The following is a 21837-nucleotide window of genomic DNA, read 5'->3' on the forward strand; positions in this document are numbered from 1 at the left end:
TGTGTTGTTAGTTTTTAACTAGAAGGAAAGTTCTATTATGAGCCCTCTGATCTACTGAGGAACAGAAATGTTAAGTAACATTCCCAAGGTCACACAGCAAGAAAGTGGCAAAGGGGAAACTCAAATGCAAGTATCCTGACTCCAGATCATGGCTTCTAACTACCCTGCTTTACTCATTAGGAAATTTGTTTAGATATTTCTATATGACACTTTGAAGGGGCATTTAGGGGAAAATGTTCAGGTAATAATATGATAAGAGTATTAGCAGCCTTCTGTTCATGAATTCCTTGTCTTCTGCTCTGTGAAGGCAACATTTATGTTTACATTGAACATGTGAATGGAAAATAGTGCAGCCATTTCAGATATTTCACCATAAAAAGCCCCCTTTGAAATACTCTTGTTTATCTCCAGATGACTGTTAGGGAAGGCAGGCAGAATAGTCAGAATACTCTGGAATATCATTTCCATTCTCAACTCTACCTGAAAAGAGGGACGTCTTAACTATAGACACACATCAAACATCACAGTAAAAAGTAAAAGTCAATCAGCTGTTGGATTTTTCAAAACAGAATACAAAAATATATGTATAATTATTTTTAAAAAATGTTTCATTGGAATGCTTGGCATCATGTAGATACAGCATCAATAATAGTTTGGGTAAAATATAAACATCCTTGTTAGTAAGGAAATAAAATATAACCAGATAAAGGCTACTCTATGTTGATGGGCATATGCAGAAAATTGAATAATTATGTGATTGGTCTCATTAGAAAGAAATCAGCATTTGTCTTTAGCAATACAAATCATAAATATTGACTAAATTCTCAACAATTAATCAATCAACACATTGACATGCAATGGATGAAAAATAGGCACAACAGATATTGTAATTTATAAACAAAATTTTAAGCGAATAAAGTGATTCCTCCCTATTTCTAAATTTAGTTTACTTTTTTTTTTTTTTTTTTTTACAGAGAGGAAGGGAGAGGGATAGAGAGTTAGAAACATCGATAGAGAAAAACATCGATCAGCTGCTTCCTGCACACCTCCTACTGGGGATGTGTCCACAACCAAGGTACATGCCCCTGAACGGAATGGAACCCGGGACCCTTCAGTCCACAGGACGCTCTATCCACTGAGCAAAACCAGCTAGGGCTAAATTTAGTTTACGTTTAAATTAACTTACTGTCTATAAAAACAATAAAACATTTTTTTGGAAATTAAACTTGGTTTAAGTATAGTTCTTTATATTTTCTAAATGTAAAGGGGTACTGCCTGACATCAATTAGAGTATCTACCTCACAAAGGAAAAAGGGCCTGATCCGCGTGGCTCAGGGGCTGAACATCAACCTATGAACCAGGAGGTCACGGTTTGATTACCAGTCAGGGCACATGCCTCATTGCTGGCTTGATCCCCATTGGGGGGCGTGCAGGAGACAGCCAATCAATGGTTCTCTCTCATCATTGATGCTTCTATCCCTCTCTCCCTTTCCCTTCCTCTCTGAAATCAATAAAAATATATTCTTAAAAAAAAAAAGAAAAGAAAAAGAAAGGGCATATTTAGTTCACACTCATCAACTATTTAACCTCCCATTCCCAAAAGTAAGCTAAAGATCCAACCATAGTTTATTCTAGCACAATTATAATTAAACTAAAAGAAACTGAAGATAAATACTGTAAATAAGAACTTAGCCATACAGACAGCAGTTGGACAAAATTAATGCAAATTAGGAAGTACATTTCTGTGCCAACTTAAAATGTAAAAGTTACCTTTCCAAGCTTTGCTATGTCTCGGTACAAGGACAAAGGCAGAGTAAAGACAATCGTGGAAAGCACAATAATGAAGTGGCGACCAATAAACAAGTTTTCAGGATCAACTAAAACACAAATTTTATAAAGTGTTTATAGGTATGAGCAACATACCAGTGACACAGTAAATACTGAATTATCAAATGACTTTAATATTAAATAATATCTAAAAGACAAAGTTTTGAGAGTAAATATGCTCCATAAAACCATGTAAAACTAGAAATAATACATGAAAATATAAATACAAAATAACTTAAGAATAAACCTACAGTTCAAATAATGTTAAAATATTTTACATTTAAATATTTTAATAGCCTCCTGGTCAGTTTCCTTGTTTCTCCCTTTTTTGTCTCCTTAGAGTACAGTGTAGTCTTAACCTGGAAACCACAGGGATCCTTTCCAAAAGCAAAAAACATTATGTCACTCCTTGTCCAAAACCCTCTAATGGCCAAACTGTTCATTCAGAAAGTAAGCTACACAGGGACAAGGCATGTTCTGAGGCTTTTTGGTTTTTAATCCTTAAAGATATATATTTATTGATTTTTAGTGAGAGAGAGAGAGAGAGACAGAGACTGACAGAGACATTGAAGTGAGAAACATTGATCAGTTGCCTCCTATATGCACCTGGACCAGGGATTGACCCCAAAATCTAGGTACGTGCCCTGACTGGGGATTGAACCCGGGACAATGCTCCAACCAACTGACCCACCCACCCAGAGCTATTCTGAGGCTTTAAAAAATATTTTTCTGTATTTCAAAGAAACTTGAACAGTAAAACTTTAACAAAGTTTCAGAAATAAATATTTAGATAAAAATATTCACTATATATGTTTTCCTTTTACTGAGAAAGAAGTATTTTCCTTGAAGGAAAATAGAGAGAAGCAACTTGAATAGAGAAGTAAGTCATAGGGAAGCTGCTGAAACCTAGTATACAATGTCTTAGACGAGAGAGAGAGAGAGAGAGAGAGAGAGAGAGAGAGAGAGAGAGTGTCTACCGTCAAATACCCCAAAAATTGTAAACATAAATTAAAACATACTTACAAGGATTTATATATATTTTAAAGCTGTGCTAATCACAGTACTGTATTTGCTTCAGAAGCTCCACATCTATTCCAATGAAAACACCATTGTTTTAATTTTTTAGCTCATATTGAATTCCTTCAGAGATCATGTAGTTATATTTTTTAAATATCCTTAGTAGTACCAAGTCTTTGTGTGTTTAATTTTGTGAAGTTTAAAGTCTGTAAAAGCCAAATCTGTCAAATAAGTGATTGTGATTTAAAAAAAATAAAAAAGAAGCTATTAGTCTGAAAAGTGGGACTAATTTTCTTATATGGCTAATTAACTAAAAGGAAGTTCCAAGATAGGAATTTCAAAATGGCATAAATTTTACACACACATATGAATAAAATAATTAATCATGAGTATTTAACTCAGCCATAGCTAACAATCATAACAAAGTTGTGAATTAAAACAATAAAAGTTTAAGAACCCCAAACCCTGAATGTAAATATTTACATGTTTCTGGTGAATATAATTTGAATTAAATTATCTGCATATCTGTTTCTAGTTACCCCCTTCAAACCGCTCCCCCTATGATATATTTAGTAGAAAATATACTTTCTTTATTGGGAAAATTCTAAGGCCTAGAAAAACACTAAAATAGACTGGTATGAACAGCCTGAAGGAGCTTAGTAGCAGGATCTCTACTCATGTAAAGGACATTTTTCACTAATGATCCAATGATGAGATCTATACCTATCTTTTAACAAAAAATTACCCAAATATGCATTCTAAATGTTTTAACAGTAGTAGGGAGTACTGAACATTGTAATATTTCAAAAATTTCAAAATCAAAGACATACTACTTCTTACACCAATGTTTTTCATTACTTTGACTTGTATCATGATCCAAGAATTTAGTTATCTGGAAAAGGTATAAGCAATTGCCCACTTGTCAATCTAAGACATTGGTGATCTATTTCAGGAGAAAAAAACACTAAGGATTTTATCTACTTCTAAAAAAACTTTGGCATCATATTAAACTTTATAAAATTATCATACATTACAAAATAACATTCAATGATGTAAAGAAACTGTGGTAAGAATAAAAGTGTGTTCTTTGCTATGTAACTATGTTTTAAAAGTAATTTTTAATGTTTTATAAAATTATTAACCAGGAATGGGTTTCAAAGGGAACTTTAGCCTTGTCTATGACGTTTTATTTATTTATTTTTAAATATATATTTTTATTGATTTCAGAGAGGAACAGAGAGGGAGAGAGAGATAGAAACATCAATGATGAGAGGGAATCATTGATTGGCTGCCTCCTGCATGCCCCCTACTGGGGATCGAGCCTGCAACCCAGACATGTGCCCTTGACCAGAATAGAACCCAGAACCCTTCAGTTCGCAGGCCCACACTCTATCCACTGAGCCAAACCAGCTAGGGCTAGGTTTTGTTTTGTATGTCTTTTAGAATGAGTGTTTCAAGAACTAAGAGGATAGGCATTATTGTTATTGTACTACAATAACAACTATAGAGTTAGGTCACAATAAAATGGGGATTATGTGGCTTGGATGAGAAGCTCTTCAAAGCACAAAGACTCTGAATTATGCAAATAGCCATAAGAGAATGAGAGGTTGAACAGGGAGGGGGCTGTGTCACATGGTAAAAAGGTCCACTTGAGAATACTCATAGCTGCTTTTTCATAATCACCCCAAGTTGGAAACAACCCAAATGTCCCTCAACTAACTATGTGACAGATAAACTGTTATTCATTCATACAATGGAATACTCCCAAGCATGTTTTTTTTTTTTTTTAGAGCAATCTATTATGTCCCAAAAGTCATGGCTGAAAATCAAATGCACTATGCTAAGTGAAGGAAGCTAGACTCAAAAGACTACATACTATATGATGCCATTGGTTTGGCCTTCTGGGAAAAACAAAACTAGACAGAGAAATCAGATTCCAGTGGTTGCCAGGGGCTGGAGATGAGGGAGGGTTTGACTAGAAAGAGAAATAAGGAACATTTGGATATTATGGAATTGTTCTGTATTTTCATTGTAGCTGTTGCTATATGACTACATGCATTTGTCAAAACTTACAAGACTATCCAATAAAAGGGGTTAATTTTACTATATTAAGTTACATATTAATAGAAGTCATGGGGGAAAAGATCGCTTGCTTATCTAAGAAATGATGCAGTAAAAATAGTACATGAGAAAATATTACTAACAGATGATGATATGTAGCATAAGATATTTCAAATATACATATTCTAAATATAGTAATAATATTTATTATCATAATGTTTACTATTAATTATAATACATATTACTGTTAATTCTTACTATTATGCTAGGTATAGTTTAATAGTGATAATATTGAGTACAGCTATAATAGTAATAACATTTTTAACAGCTAAATAAGAATTAAACTGCATGTAAAAGTAGATTAATACTTTAGGATCAGAATGGATCATAAATATTGCCAGATATTTGAGGTCATCCAGCTCTTGAACTTGCAAATACTTTACTTATAAATTATTATGAACCACATTAACTATATGTAATAAATATATTACTTACCTCCTGGGATTCTTTGGAAAACTTTGCTCAAAGTGTCTCCAGTTATTATGTTGTAACTTATCATGGCTAAAACATAATTAAAATAATACAGTCACCAACAATTTTCATATTGAATATTTTGAAAATAATCAGTTATTACTTCATAAGTATTGGTATACTCTTACTACTTTCAAATATAAATTTTGACTACCAATATGTACAACTTTAAAAATAACTAGACAATAGATTTATGAAAGATTATCAATTTGTATTAAAAACACATGTATTTCTCAAAGTGAGTATTAATAACATTGTATTAAAAACACATGTATTTCTCAAAGTGAGTATTAATAACAGTAAGTTCTAAAGGCTCCAAAATATCTCCTCATTTAAAAAGTAAGATTTTTTAGAAATATATTCTTAGCCTTTGGTGGAGACATAAGAAACTAATGGTTTAAACAACAGCTTCTGTATTACTATTACAATTTGGCTATTGTTGAATGTTAACATTTTACTTATTTAAGAAGTGCTAGGTGACATTTTCACCATTATGGTACATGGCTTCCACAAATCCTTAGGTTTTCAAAAATTGTATTTCAGCCTTAGAAGAAATCTATTGTTTATCTCATTCACTTTTAATCCCAGATCATTCTATTTTTCACCAAACTAGGGAAGCACAAGCATTAACCTAATGAAAATCACTCTCATTTCATGTCATTGAAATACTCAGAAAACCAACCAAAAGGACCAGGAAATAAATAGAAATGGCTAAAGAAGAAAATACTTAATTTGGAATATATCTCAACAACTGGTACTCTTTAATGACTAAGCAATGACTATTAAAACTATTTTATTCAGAAATGGAAGTATGTTTATGGAAATAAGTATAATATGCATCTTCACATTCATCTTACCTATAAAAGGATACAAAAACTGTAGGACAGAGAGGAGGAGATATCCTGGAAAGCCAAAGGTTTTATTGACCAAAGACTGGTAAGTGTCTGTTCCAGAGAGAGCCCCTCCTTTTATCAACAAAACAAGGGAAAAGTCTGTGGCAAAAATAACAAATGTCAGATTACATTTAATACAAAGGTTTTTCATGTTTTTGACTTAAATAAAGAGGAATTTTTTTAAAAATTTAATTTAACGTTACAGTAAATTAGCATAGCAAAACTTACTTTCTTTTCATTATATATTACTTTTCATGAAATGGTATTGTTTCCAGTTATATATTTTTCAATCAAGACACCAGTATAGTTAACATATCCATGCAATGGACTGGACAGAAGAAGGTGTGCAGACTAGTGTCAAGCATCAGTTTTTCATTTTACTTCCTAATTAACCAATGCAAAGACTATTAGGGTGTGGCTTAACCATCTATGCAATGGAATGTAGGTAATCAAATATTTCATAGGCATTCAATGTCTGAAGACTGAGAATGAAAAATGTTGTGAGCATACATAAAAAATAGATTTATGAGACTCAGATAATTTGTTTTATAATGAAGTACAACTAGTAACTCTATTTTATAGTTATTATGGTTGAGAGCACTCTAAAATTTTTTGAAATTTACAATTTAAAGATTTAAGTTTCAATTTTAGAGTTGAAATGGAAGGTATAAATATATAAATCTACACTAATAAAAGAGAAACATGCAAATTAACCATGACTCAGCTATGCCAAACCGCGCCCACCAGCCAATCAGGAGTGAGTATGCAAATTAACCCAACCAAAATGGCGGCCAACCACGGAGCTGGAGCAAGCCAGAGGCTTGGGTTGCCCCGGCAATGGAGGAAGCCAAGCTTCCTGCCTGCCCTGGCCAGCCCTGGCCTCCACTCAAGGCTACAAAGTTTCAATTATAGAAGATAAATAAATCCCAACAAAAATGGCAACAGCCACGGAGCTGGAGCAAGCAGGAGGCTTGGGTTGCCCCCGGTGATGGAGAAAGCCAAGCTTCCTCGCCGGCCCTGGCCTCTGCTCAAGGCTACAAAGTTTCAATTATAGAAGATAAATAAATCCTAGATATTTGCTTCTATCTGGCCCTGGCCTCCACTCAAGGAGGCACTGAAAAAAAAAAAGAGAGAGAAAGAAAAAAAGGAGGGGTTGGGACCTTGGGTCGCTCGGGGGTGATCAGGCCAGGATGGGACAGCAGGGGCCGTTGGGGGTAAGCAGACCAGCAGGGGGGTAGTTGGGGGTGAGCAGGCAGTCAGTGGGGGTCAGTTGGAGGTGATCAGGACAGTGGCGAAGGAAAGTGGGGGTGAGCAGGCCAGAAGAGGGGGCAGTTGGGGGTGATCAGGTTGCCGCAGGGGGGGCATTTGGGGGCAAGCAGGTTGGTGGCGGGGGGCAGATGGGGGCAAGCAGGACAGCAGGTAGAGTGGTTAGGGGCAATCAGGCAGGCAGACAGGCAGGTGAGTGGCTGGAGCCAGCAGTCCCGGATTGTGAGAGGGATGTCCGACTGCCGGTTTAGGTCCGATCCCTGTAAACCGGCAGTAGGACATCCTTCGAGGGGTCCCAGATTAGAGAGGGTGCAGGCCAGGCTGAGGAACACCCCCACCCCCCCATGCACGAATTTCGTGCACCAGGCCACTAGTATTATATAATTAAAAGTTAATTTTTTCCCATTTAACTCAATGAACCTAGTGAATGCCATTTAACCTAGTGAACAACAATGCAATGTATTGGGTACACAGCTATGCACAGGGAGTAATTATTGCTCTTTTCTCTTACTCATATTTCTACCCACAAGTGATTTCTTTTTGTCCTTTAAGTAACTTGGAAATGCATTAAAAGACAAAGATGAAAATGCCAATAATTGTAGTATGATTCCCACCCTGACTCCCTCCCACATCACTGAAACTTCTTTCAAGTTCTTCAATAAACTCCAAATTGATAAATCCAGTTGACACACCCTAATCTCATTTGTTCTTTCAGTAACATTTTTTTGTTTTGTTTACCATTTCCCTCTTTTTCAATCATCCTCCTTTGGCCTTTGTGACTTCACTTTTGCTTGAGTTTCCTCCTACCTTTTTGGCCATTTACTAGTATACTCCGTTTTCCACCAGTTTATTTTTTTATTTTTTTTTTATCCAGCATTCTTAGACTTTTTTCTCACTCTTCAAGATGTCCTACTGTGATCTCATTCATGTCCATGGTTTCAATTTTCCATAGATGTTAGTAACCCCCAAATTTGTATCTCTAGCCCAGAATCCAGAACTCCAGATTTCTACATCTAGCTGCCTAATAAATACTTTACATTGGGTGGTCTCATAGGGTGGTCTCATTGGGTGGTCTCATCTCAGTTTTAAAATATCCAAATTCTAATTTATATATTTGTTTTCAAACCTGCTTCTTCATCCATATTTCTCCAATCCCTGAATAGTATCAACAGAAATTTGAGAATCACCTAGACTTCTCATTATCCATCATCTTTTGTATTCCTTTGGTCACCAAGTCCATTACTACATCATAAATTATTCAACTGTATATCCTCATTTCTAATATTTAGCCTGTTTTATTTTAGCCTGGTATATGATAAAGGGCTTAGGCTTTTATCATATACCATCTGGATTACTGCAATAACCTTCAAATAGTTTTCTCATCCACCAATCTCTCTCCCTACCAAAACATTTTTTACATCTGCTAAGATGTTCTTACTATTCCCCCCACAAATGGGTCTTAACCATATCATAAATATGATCATGTCTTTTGCTCAAAATACTCCAGGGGATCCTTTAATAAATCTGAATAAAAATCAACTTCTTTTTATGATGCATAAAAAATTATGTATTAGCTGTGTGACCTTGGGTGAAGGACTTGACTTTTCTGAATTATTACTATATTACAACCACAAAAATGCTAGCAAATACTTACACAATATTTCCTTAGGCCATTTTCTAAATGCTTTACTTATATTAACTTATTTAATATTTACAACAATCCTAGGTAGTTGCCATTATTAGCCCCATTTAATAAATGAGAAAAATGAGGCAAAGAAGGTTAAGTAAATTGCCAAACTTCACAGAGTTAGCAATGGAGCAGTCAGGATTCAGGGCCTGATAGTTCGGCCCCAGCATCCATGTACATAATCAAAACCTCAACTCTGTTGCATGTAACTGTAGACCTTGAGCAAGTCATTTTAATACATTAAAATTTCAAAGTCCTCCTCCATAGAAGCAGAACATAAATACCTACTTCTTGGAGTCAGAAGGATTAAGTATAGTGGGGCTCCGTGCTCAGCATCTGGCCAGTCCTCAGGAAATGGTAATGATGAGGAGCCACTCATGAGAACCTTCATAAACACCTCTGCAAACTCTCTACCAGCATCTTTCTCAACTTACGAACATCAGCCCTAAACTTCAACTAGACTAAATATTTACAGTCCCTTTTGTATTTCCACATTTCCATCTACTTAGGGTAACTGTCCATTTTCTTTGCTCACTCATATATTTTCAAAAACACTTAGTGGAGATATCTCCTGCTCCCCAAAACATGCCTGCTATGTTGAATCCCAATGTCCCTATCATCATGTACATATTTTTATTATGGTACCAGAGGCCTGGTGCATGAAATTCATGCACGGGGAGGGGAGGTGTCCCTCAGCCCAGCCTGCACCATCTCCAATCTGGGACCCCTTGAGGGATGCCTGACTGCAGTCGGACAATCCAGGACTGCTGGCTCCCAACCTCTCGCCTGCCTGCCTGCCTGATTGTTCCTAACCACTTCTGCCTGCCAGCCTGATCACCCCCTAACCGCTCCCCTGCCAGCCTGATCGATTCCTAACTGCTCCCCTGCCAGCCCGATTGCCCCTAACTGCCCTCCCCTGCTGGCCTGGTCACCCCTAACTGTCCTCCCCTGCAGGCCTGGTCACCCCAAACTGCCCTCCCCTGATGGCCCAGTCACCCCTAACTGCCCTTTATTGCCAGCCTGGTCACCCCTAACTGCCCTCCCCTGATGCCCTGGTCACCCCCAACTTCCCTCCCCTGCAGGTCTGGGTCCCCCCAACTGTCCTTCCCTGCTGGCCTGGTCCCCCCACTAACTGTCCTCCACTGCAGGCCTGGTCACCCCCAACTGCCCTCCTCTGCCAGCCTGGTCACCCGTAACTGCCGTTTACTGCAGGCCTGATTACTCCCAACTGCCCTCCCTTGCAGGCCTGGGCCCTCCCAACTGCCCTCCCCTGCTGGCCTGATCGCCCACAACTGCCCTCCCCTGCTGGCCATCTTGTGGTGGCCATCTTGTGTCCACATGGGGGTGGCCATCTTGTGTGTTGGAGTGATGGTCAATTTGCATATTACCCTTTTATTAGATAGAATTTTTAATGAAGTATTGGAACTGTATTTTTGTCTACCTGAGACACTACATATTGAGCTTCATACAGGCAGGGATAATGCTCTTCATTGCTAAATGGCAGCAGTGTCAGTAAATATTGAAATCAATCAATGATCAATATATAACAGGGTTCAAATTTAATTTGACAATGACCTAATAAATATATTTTAAAATATTCTGCAAGCACAAAGGGCATAGCAATTAATTATAATTCCTTTGTTTAAAACTAGGAAAAGCTTCACAGAAGAGTTGAGTAGTGCCTATTCTCTATGTGAGGAATGATATATGCAGAATAGCTAAAACATAAGGTCCACACGTGACAGTGTTGGTGACAGTGTAACAGAGAGGTTACAATAGTTGGAGATGAGACTGAAAATTCATACTGTGACTACGCTACGAAGGAATTTGAATGCAATACTACTTTGTTCCTGTTGTCATTATGAAATCTTGGAATGCTTTGATTGGGGGAGTAACAGTTATTGGGTCAAGGTTTTATAAAGTTAACTTGAAGCAACATGGAGGACTGATTAGAAAGTGGACAGATGCTAAAGGCAGTAAAACAGCAACTTATTGGCCAAAGAAGATCATCAATGAAAACCTGAGTAACAGAGAGGAAGTAACCAATTTCACAGGTGTTGTAAATTTTGGTGAAGAACTGTGTGCTTGGAGTGAGAATGTGGAGTTTCATAAAAGTTCAAAAGGTATTGCTTAAAGTTAACAATTTGGTAAGAATTTAGTCAATAATAAATATAAATGATTTCATCTGCTTGTAAAATACAAGCTATAAATATATTATCTTAAACCTTTTAGGAATCTCAAATATCAATCACTATAACATTTTGATCTCATTTTAAATATATTATATGCAAATTTTAGTTAATCTATGAATGAGTCTATGTTATTCAACATGAAATTTTTCTTTTAAATAATTCTGTATGTTTGGACAACAAAAGTTACTTTACTCTAATCAACAAATAAAATTTTAGGGCAATTTAAAATAAAACTGTTGTAAATAGTTGTAATTCATTTTTTGTTTCTCAATGTTTCACAAACATGCAAACAGAACTTTGAAAAACTCCCTGTTGAATTGGTCATATTTCATTAAAGGCCTTAAAAAGACAAAAAAAAATATTAGAGACAAATTATTGTGTAATTACAGTATCAATTTAAAGAAAAAATTAAAGAAAAGTGTAATATTATACCCTACTTATAAATTTTGCTCTTAAAAGTCTAATTAAAAAACAAAATCATAATCTCTAAAAATTTTTGCTTTTGTGTGGTTATCCTTTTTTATCAAAATAATATAAGGATTTTTATCACATAGCTAAATTAATGAGTCAACTAATATATAATTTTGCAAAGGACTGCTCACAATGACTGCTGTAGGTATATATATAGCATCAGTTGAGAAAGTTATTCACAGCATGCTTTGTTTGTATATAATATGACTTAGCTTTAGTAAACTGTTCATTCTCCTTAAGTATTTAGTCCTTAGTTGCTCTATATATTTTAATTTATGTAATGTGTGTAAATATTTACAGTGCACTTAAATAAACCATGGTTATTATGCCTGGGTGAAAATTAATTATTTGTCAGTGCTGATTGACTGGGAAGCAGGAAATTAGAAATGATAAGGGTAAATCCTTAAATGGGATTTTTTTTTTTTTGGTGTGATAAATGCTTGTATGAATAGAATGCAATTTTTAAACACCAGCAACTCTGAATGTTATGGATTCCATTATTAAGTTACAAATTAAGCTACAAATTAAGAACTATAGGAGCAAAAGCAGCTCAGGTTTTAGGTGGTGAGGAGAAGGCAGGAGGAAGGAGCCCAGTGCCTTCACAGCCCAGACCGTGGTGTCTACTTCATGCTTTATTCTCTCTTTCTCAGCCTGAGAAAATTAGCAGTTACAAACTGGGCCTGGAAGCCTGAGAGTTTATGGGAGATAACATCTTGGTAGGGTCTCCAGAACACAGCTGAGATAGAGATTCTTGGGCAATTGAGGGAGTGCTCCCAGAAGAAGGTGAGTGAGAGGATAGGGCAGGGGAAAAAGTCAGCAAGGATGAGGTCCCAGGTGGTGACTAGCTATGCTCTGGAGCTCCAAAGGCACCACACATCAGTTCCTTCCTGGAGGCAAGTTCCTATATCACCCGTCAGTCATTGGCTGGAGGCTGTGGGGACATGGCAGCTGGGGGTCGTAACCTCATAAAGGAAGGTGGTGCCACTGAGGCTCAGGTCAACGCTCTGGAGAAGGGAACACTGAGGTGTTTTGCACTATCTGGTAAAAAGGCATCAGGGTGGCTGCACATAGCGGCCACCGTAGCAGCAACCACAGCAGATGGTTTCTGTGACTGCTGCCTCTTTCACAGTGATGCTAAGGTAGAGGAAAGACTCTGTATTTGTCATGACGTGAGTTGATAGTATGACAAGGCAGAGAGGAGGACAGCAGGAAGAGGAGCTGATTATGAGTGTATAGTCTGCACTTATAGGGGGCGTGGCAAAACATGGGTGTGAATGAACATGGTACATGAAAAGGGGGAGGCAGAAGAGAAGTAGTAAAAAGCACCCTGTTGCTGCACTTAGAAACAGGGGCTGGTGGGGAGCCTGAGCAGGCGTGGGGGAGGTGGGAATGCCAGGGCTTTCAGTTCCACCTGCACAGATGTAGCTGGAAAAGGCCGCTCATTCTTGTGCACCTGCCCATGGTCACTGTGGGAAAGGAAGTCCTGATGAGTACACTTTCAGCACATAGCTGACTTAGCTTTAATCAGCCTTTAAAATGACTTTCCCACCTACCACTTGCTGCATAAAGTGAAAGGCACATGAAAAGGATTTAGGCTTGGTAATATATAATGCTTTTCTAATCTGTTCAGAGGATTAGCAAGAAAAGTAAATCTCCTCAGACATGATGTCTAAATTCTTTAGGATTCTTTGATCCAGTAAAGTCAATTACAGCGTGTGTGTGTGTGTGTGTGTGTGTGTGTGTGTGTGTGTGTAAAATAGTCCTTGTGCACTTTAAGTTGCAGGAACTAGCAATTATATAGTATTTTACCTGTAATATATGAAACCCAGAATAAAAGCAATATTCCCAGAGGAAAGCCAGCTTGCTTCATTGAATATGGCAATCCTGAAAAAAACACACAAAATGCCCCACCCATCATATTAATAAAACATATAGAAATACAGAAGTTTTCCCCAATTCCTGTATATAATAGGCTAAGTAAACTGACATAGTTATATGACATAATTATAAACAATGCATATGACTACTAAATTCAAACATTAATATATTAATACTTATTTCAGAATAAAATGTTTTAAATTAAGGACATGTCAAGAGAGCAAGTTTATAAGGTGATGAAATAAGAATAAGAAAGAAGCCAATGAAAAATAGATGTCAGTTCACACAAATAATGTTCACCTCAGAGTGAAGGGATCATATGACCTAGAATATGGAGAGTAAATACCCAAAGCTTTCTTTATGTGCTACCTGGGCAAACAGAGAGGATAAAAAGAGCACAGAAGGGTGATGGGATATGAGTAGTCAAAATGGGCAGCCATGTAAGAAAAAGGAGAGAAAAATGAGAAGGCCAAAATATTTTAATGAAGTTGAAGGGGGCAATGTGAAATATTTTGTTATGAATTGTTTGGAAAATGAACAAATAAAGTATTTAAAGTAAAATATATTCAAAATATTTCCACCCAGAAATTTTACTTTCTGAAATATTTTTCTTGTAAAAAGTCTGCTGAACAGATTAAGAGGTGTTTTACATGTTGCTGACATGGATCAGCATAAAATGTTCACATCAGGAATTAAGTCTGGAATTCTGCCAAGTAGAGCTGCCCACTCATCTGTGGTACATAGAGGCAAAATTTCAAACAAGTCTTTAACCCTGTGTGTTACTACTCTGCTTCAGCTTCCTCCACTTGATGTGCCATTTGAAAAGAAAATTATCTGTATATTGAGACAATATATAGATAAAATTAAAACATTAAGTTATGAAGGGTAACTATTCAATGATGACTATGATTAAAATGTCAAAACTTTACAGGAAAAAAAGAATATTCTCAATGAGTAGTGCAGGGTTCAATTTTGTCCCTACTTTTTCTTAAATTTGGATATTTTCAAATAACAAAAAGAAAAGCAAGTATGAAAAAAATAAATACCTTTATTAATATAATGTCATGAACTTAATTTTGTCATAACTTTCCCCTTGCTTCAAATTGAGAAAATATGAGCTGGTCATTTCTTTCAATTATGATTTGGCTCCTTTGTTTAAAAAATCATATGCACTTTTATTTAAGCAATTTCTATTTATTTAGTAAGTGATATTTAACATTGATATAAATTCCTAAGTTTGTGCTTTAAATTTAACACTCTATAGATGGGTAAGGGAACACTGTCTGGATTTAATTTTTCATAAGATTGTTATATTTTCACATTAAATTTTTGTAGCTCCAATATTTCTAAATATTGAGGTCTTACACCTCAAGAAGGTCATAGAAAGGTGATTCAAGTAATGATGGACACTTCAGGAAGAGGGAAAAGGTAAATTAGGTAACATTATCAATAACCAGGCAGCCTAAGAAAAATGTTTCAGCATCTCTCATGTGATGGTCCTCCTAACCTAACCCGTGTGGAGGATGCTCTCAAACTTAGAAAGAGTGTGGGTCACCACCCACCCTTCAGGGAAAAGGGGACTTATGTAATGCCCATTGTTACACTGGAAAAAATGGAAGACTTTTATGAAAGAAAATTACCAACTTATCATTTAAGATCTTTACTTTAAAAAATTCAATAAACACCAGCAGCATAATAAGAGTCTTAAATTTGGCCTTTTCACTTAAAATTAAAAAGACAACAACAAAGCAACACTTACCTATTATACCAGATCCTATAATGGAGTTGACAACATTAAAAACAGCAGCAGACTGACGGCAAGTTTTCCCTTTGTGCTTATGTTCAGAAATAAGGGTTTCTTTGTCAGCTAGATCGCTCTGTTTAAACATATAAAATGGCCAATGATATATAAAATTAAACAAATATTGACTAGTTCAAAAGACAGAAACGTGTCAGACAAATATGCAATGTAGGAGACTAACAATATCAGCAATGATGATAAGTAACATCAATCATGATGAGAAAATAATGATGAAGATAATAAAAAAAGAGTATTAACAATGGCTAGTAGTAGCTCAACAGAGCTTTGTAAATAAACTCCATCCTGAAATGTCCTGATTGCAGCTTCACCAAGTTCAAGGACTGCTACATGGGACCTCAGAGTAAAGGATCTGTTAGAGAGCCAATGATGTGATTTTGTGAAATTAAAGGAGTTACATTAAAAGTGCCTGCGAAGAAAAAAAAGAAAGAAAGAAAGAAAGAAAGAAAGAAAGAAAGAAAGAAAGAAAGAAAGAAAGAAAGAAAGAAAGAAGACAAACAAGTCAAATCAAGGCAAAACTTTTTCTCCTGGAGAACTGTCGGTGGTGCTAACGCAGGACCCAATGCGGTAAGCTGACCTCTGCTGCAGGTGAATGAACCTTGCGGGGACTCGGCTTCAGAACCTGCCCCAGCCTCCAGCGTTACCTGTGGCGGGATGATGGGCTGCTGCCCCTGGTAGCCCATGGCAGCAGCCGGGTCCTTAGCAGGTGGAAGGTTAGTGGTCCTGGGTACCCCACTCTAGCCACACCTGCCTCCTCCGAGACCTCTCGCATCCCGGTCCCGCGCGGCGGGAAACCTCCGCCAGGCCCGCGGTTCCTGGGTCCTCTGGCCCCACCCCCGCCCCTCCCGCCGCCGCAGGCTGCAGCCGCAGCTCACTAGGCGGGCTCAGCCCTGAGGTGATTTCCCTGAGGGACTTGCGCGGTTAAAAGCACCTTCCTCCTCCTGCACAGAAGCCACCAGATGTTTCTGATCTGGACAGCCCCCTTTCCTCCCTCTCCCACCCCAGCTCCAGCTGCAAAGTGCAGTTTGTTCTGCCCACGGTGCCTGTCCAGACTGTACAGTTACGATGGCCTCATTTTAGTCCATCCCCAAGTTAGCTGCTCCTTGGCTGGACTGATGCCCAGGTAAGCACGCAGCAGGACCCGCTCCTCCAGTATCTTTTCTATTACCTCCTCCTCCCTATATCACTTCTATGGCAAATATGACGGATGAAAAGGCAGGCTTTTAAATTTAAGTGGAAAACATCTTTTCTAGAGTGTTAGCGAACTCGATTACTGACCATGCTTTGGTCAAATATTTCAGGAAAGGAGACTTGAAGAGGGGAAAGGAAGATGGATTGGTGACATTCAAGGAGTGAACTTTAAAGGGGGTGGTTTGTAGGGTGATGGGAAAAGGAAGACACCTGAGCTAGAAAAAAAAAAATCTTAACTGTCCATTTATTCACCCTTTTAAGTTACAGATGAGGAAAAGGCCCAGCAAATATTCAATCACACAGAGGATGCATAGAGGGCAGTTTCAGGAACAATAAGAGTTGTAATGTCACATGAGCACTTATCAAACAATTAAGGAGATTCTTGTTCATAGACATTTATTTAAAATTATGAACCATTTAAAAACATGGAATAAACTAAGAGAATTCTAAAGCATCCTATACTCTCCACCATCAAATTAACAATCATTAATATCTTATATATTTTTTTCAAATTGCAAAAATAAACATTTACTGTCACAATAGAAACCCCACTTATTCTGCTTCATCCCTAGAGTCATCCAATTCAGGAAATTGGTGTGTATCTTTTCTATCCATTCTTTATATTTTAATTCATTCATTTGCTGCCATAAGTGATACATAACATTGAGTTTGTTCAGCTTTTTACTTTTTTGGTTGGAGTGGAGCATTCCAGCTTCTGGTCCCAGTTTTTTGTATACTGGACCAGAAATTGGAAGTTCATTATACATATTTCAACAATTTATCTTAAATTTTTTTTTTATAATTTCAAAAGTATTATTTGTTTAATATAATTTCAAAAGTACTATAGTGTTAATGACAAAACATGAAGAAGAAAGAATTGGATACATAGAATCACTGGCAATTCACCCATGGAGAGGTAAACATAGTTAATGTTTTAGAACCCTATAGTTTACTCAGATATTACAGTGTTTGAGGTATAGAATTAATGCATATTACATGCACATATAGCAGTTTTATTAAGTCTGTCTTCACCCCAGGTAAAGGCCATGGGAGCCAGACTCTCAGGAATGTAGAGAGCCTTAATCTGAACTTTTTATCAGATGGCATAATTATGTAGATAGCATATTATGCTCATGTAGAATTATCACTTTTCTTCATTATTTGGTTACAGTCCAGGCTATGTGACTTCTAAGGGCATCTAGCTCTCTTAGAGGTAATCAAAGAAAGATCTCTCTTGGCAGAAGTCTGAATTTATAAAGTTCTTCCTGATGGCTAATCTGACTCCTTTCTGACGTTAAGATTCAAGTTTGCGTGAGAATAGAGATAAAAACTTTCAATCAACTAATCTCCTTTTGCTCCTTCCTACTTGCTGGAATGCAGAGACATGATGGCTGAAGCTGGTGCTTTATCCTGGACCATCACCTGTTGGGCACTTCAGTTTGAAGACGACCTAGTAACAAGATAGAAGGGTCCTGGGTCCTGGTGGATACGCTAGATCTGGATTGTCCAGGTAATATGAGAAGGAAGTAATCTTTCATCTAGTTTAAACTACGCTGTTTGGGGTTTTCTGTCATTTACAGACAAATATAACCCTTAATAACACCTCCTATGGGTGTTAAGACTGTGATTCTAATAGTCAAAGGGATTCATGCAATCCAGATATTTTTAAATAACAGCATCTAAAGAAGGTCTTTAACGGAGCTCCTTGTGGGAACAATAAAAATGTTCATTGTACTTAATTAAACTCTGTATTAAAAACATACACTGTTTACTATTAAATGCATATATAATCAACTGTAAGTCAAATGACTTTGATATTCTTAGTTTTTCCTCATTAATGAACTGGTGAAATCCTTGGTTAATATGGCCAGGGGGATGTTCTCTCTGTTGATGTGGTGTGGGTTCCCTTCTCTGTGTGCCATGTTGGTCTTAATCTTAGGTCGTTTGGTGTCTGGTCAGCACTGTTTGTGCATGTCTTGCTTCAGGGTCTGCATCTGCTTATCACAGAGAATTATTACTAGATTTGGATCACTAACCCGAGGACTGACCCAGAAAAACTGGAGCTATGACTCTGCCTTGAGTGCACTCTCAGCCCCTTCTGCACTACTGCCTGTATTTTCTGCACATGTGATAGCGCATTTAAAGCCTCTACGCAAAGGAGTGTCTCTACTGGGGATCGAACTCCAATTTGACCTACATCTGCACAGCTCATAGTATTTACTTTGTAATCTCAGAGCCGTTCCCCAAGCTCCAGCTGCTGGAGGTGAGCAGCTATTATGCATTAGCCACTCCACACCCACTACAATATGAAGAGCATCTTGTAAGACAGTAGGTGAGCAAGCTGTGATTTGTCCTCAGATGGTACCAGTTTTTTTTCACTCAATAAATATGCCCAAGCACCTGTAAAGTGACAATGTTGAAGAAATTAAATTGGGCGCTACCTGCCCTTTCATACCTTTTATGTAACCTTCATTTATCCTATGAAGGTTACACTAGGATAAATAAGAGCTGATTTGCCTATTTTGATCTTTTTTCTTTTGTTTTAATAAAGTTCCATTTGCAATATTTCCATCCTGTATCAGTTGAACTAAACTGGGAGAAATGAAATTCTGTGCCCTCAGTTGAGCTGTCAGGAAGATCAGAGTCTCTCCCAGATAGTGCTCTAGAGACTACATCATCTCAAGGACTTGCAGAACTGGAGCAGAGAGTGAGGTTCTGGGACCCTGGCAGCAGAAGTGTGAGTGACACCTATGGGTGTGTATTCTCTCCTAGCTGGAATGCTGCCTTCTCCTGCATGATGTGTGACAGAAATACTCTTCATCACAAAGAATAGCAAGTGGCCCTAGCCAGTTTGGCTCAGTGGATAGAGTATTAGTCTGCAGACTGAAGGGTCAAGGGCACATACCTTGGTTGCAGGCTCTGTTAGGGGCGTGTGCAAGAGGTAACCAATTGATGTGTCTCTCTCACATTGATGGTTTTTCTCTCTGTCTCTTTCCCTCCCTTCAACTCTCTCTAAAAATCAATGGAAAAATATCCAAGGGTGAGGATTAACAACAATAACAACAAAAAACAATGGCAAGTGGGCTTAAGATCAGGAAGTGGGATTAAAGGGACCAAAATAACTTTGTGACTAGAGCCTGGATTGCCAATAGTATAGAAATACTAGGGGCCCGGTGCACGAAATTCGTGAACTGGGGGTGGGGGGGTCCCTCAGCCCAACCTGCCCCCTCTCACATACTGGGAGCCCTCAGGGGATGTCCTACTGATGGCTTAGGCCCGAGCCCCACAGGGAGCGTACCTAAGCCGCAGTCTGGCCTCCCTTTGTGGGAAGCAACCGGGCTGGTCAGGGGAAGGCACCAGCCCCATTACCCCACTGCTGCAGCCACTGTCAGTCACCGTAGCCACCAAGGTGTTTTCATCAACACGGACTCCAGTCCCTTCACCAAGAAAAAATGACAACTTTCTTTAGGCATTTTCAAGATGTGTCTTTCATAGGATATGGATTTCTTTATTTATTTTTTATCCTCACCCGAGGGTATGTTTCCATTGACTTTTAGAGAATATGGAAGAGAAAGGGAAAGACAGAGAGAAACACTTTGATTGGTTGCCTCCTGCATGAGCCCTGATCTGGGCCCCAGCCAGGGAGGAGCCTGCAACCTAGGTACATGCCTTTGATCAGAATCAAACCCAGACCCTGCTGACTGCAGGCTGAGGCATTATCCACTGAGTCAAACCGGCTAGGGCAGGATATGACATTTCTTAGCCTTCCAGCAGCGGACCTTCATTTTTTTATCCAGAAGTGTGGTGGAAAAACCCTAGATCAGCTTTTTGGATTCTTATTACCCAAGTTAGTAAGAATATTACCAGTGACATACAGGAAGCTTAGCCAATGTGCAGTCAGAAAAGGTATTTCCTCTATAGTTCACACCAATGGAGGGCTGGGCCCTGCCCAGGCCTAAAGCCTCTGGCCGAAGCTTTAGGCCTGGGAAGGCCTCTCCAGCTCCCTCTGATCACCGGTTCAGCCCCTGCCCAGGCCTGCCGAAAGCCTGTTGGGCAGGAGCAGACCCCCAGCTCCCTACAATCAATCTCAGGGGGTCCGCTCCTGCCCAGGCTGAAAGCAGACCCCCAGCTCCCTGCCCAGGTGATCAATTGCAGGGGGTCCGCTGGTATACCAGGCCAAAGCAACCCCCAGCTCCCTGGGATCGATTGCAGGGGGTCCGCTCGTGCACCAGGCCAAAAGACTCCGGGGGCAGGTCAAAAACCTGGCAGGGGAGCTGTGGGTCCACTCCTGCACCAGGCCAAAAGCCTCCGGGGGCAGGCCAAAAGCCTGGCGGGGGAGCTGGGGGTCCGCTCGTGCACCAGATCTTTTTGGCCTGGAGCCAGAGCAGACCCCCAGCTGCCCGCTTCCGATGGCCGGGGAGCTGGGGGTCTGCTCATGCACCAGGCCAAAAGCCTCTGGCGGAGGCTTTTGGCCTGGAGCCGGAGCAGACCGCCAGCTGCCTGCTTCCGATGGCTGGGGCAGCTGGGGTTCCGATCCCACGGAGGCTTTTGGCCAGGAGCCGGAGTGCTTCCCATGGCCGATGGCCGGGGCAGCTGGGGGTCGCTCTGGCTCCAGGCCAAAAGCCTCAGGTGCCTCTCAATGACTGGATAGGCCACCCCAAGTCCCGCCCCCCAGCCTTCCGCCGGCCCAATCGTGGGCGTAGCGGAGTGATGGTTATTTACATATTACCTTTTTATTAGGTAGGATGGGGCTGACAAACTTCTTCTAAACCTACTAATCTGACTGTGTCTCTTTCTTTCTGGCTTCAGGTACTTTTGTTTATTCCTAAAATATAACACCCAGTCATTTACTTAGTGCTCTATGTAATTGTGGACTGTCTGTGGGAATGGAATGGATCACATTTATATTGTTCTTGTTGATGATGATTATTTTATTTTTTCACTGAACCTAGTATAGTTACTGCTGCTCATTAAAAATGTACCAAATAGAAGAAACAATCTCAA

At 38.8% G+C, this 21837-nt stretch overlaps 1 protein-coding gene across 2 annotated transcripts in view; it reads right to left on the reverse strand.

The window, feature by feature from the left end:
• The window catches only part of SLC38A11 (solute carrier family 38 member 11), a 52081-nt gene extending 35749 nt beyond the window's left edge, over positions 1 to 16332 (reverse strand). The window contains exons 1-6 of one of the 2 annotated variants that reach the window (XM_008138622.3): positions 16287 to 16332; positions 15583 to 15700; positions 13755 to 13829; positions 6294 to 6428; positions 5401 to 5466; positions 1771 to 1877 (exon numbers count right to left, since the gene is read on the reverse strand). In XM_008138622.3, coding sequence (XP_008136844.2) covers positions 1771 to 1877; positions 5401 to 5466; positions 6294 to 6428; positions 13755 to 13829; positions 15583 to 15700; positions 16287 to 16325 — 540 coding nt within the window. In that variant the 5' untranslated portion in view covers positions 16326 to 16332. Of the gene's footprint in view, positions 1 to 1770; positions 1878 to 5400; positions 5467 to 6293; positions 6429 to 13754; positions 13830 to 15582; positions 15701 to 16286 lie in introns of those variants that run through there. The other variant, XM_054723341.1, reaches the window with a different exon arrangement.
• Positions 16333 to 21837: the final 5505 nt, after the last annotated feature.

This window comes from Eptesicus fuscus, chromosome 11 (genome assembly GCF_027574615.1).
Source record: "Eptesicus fuscus isolate TK198812 chromosome 11, DD_ASM_mEF_20220401, whole genome shotgun sequence".
Taxonomy (NCBI): domain Eukaryota; kingdom Metazoa; phylum Chordata; class Mammalia; order Chiroptera; family Vespertilionidae; genus Eptesicus; species Eptesicus fuscus.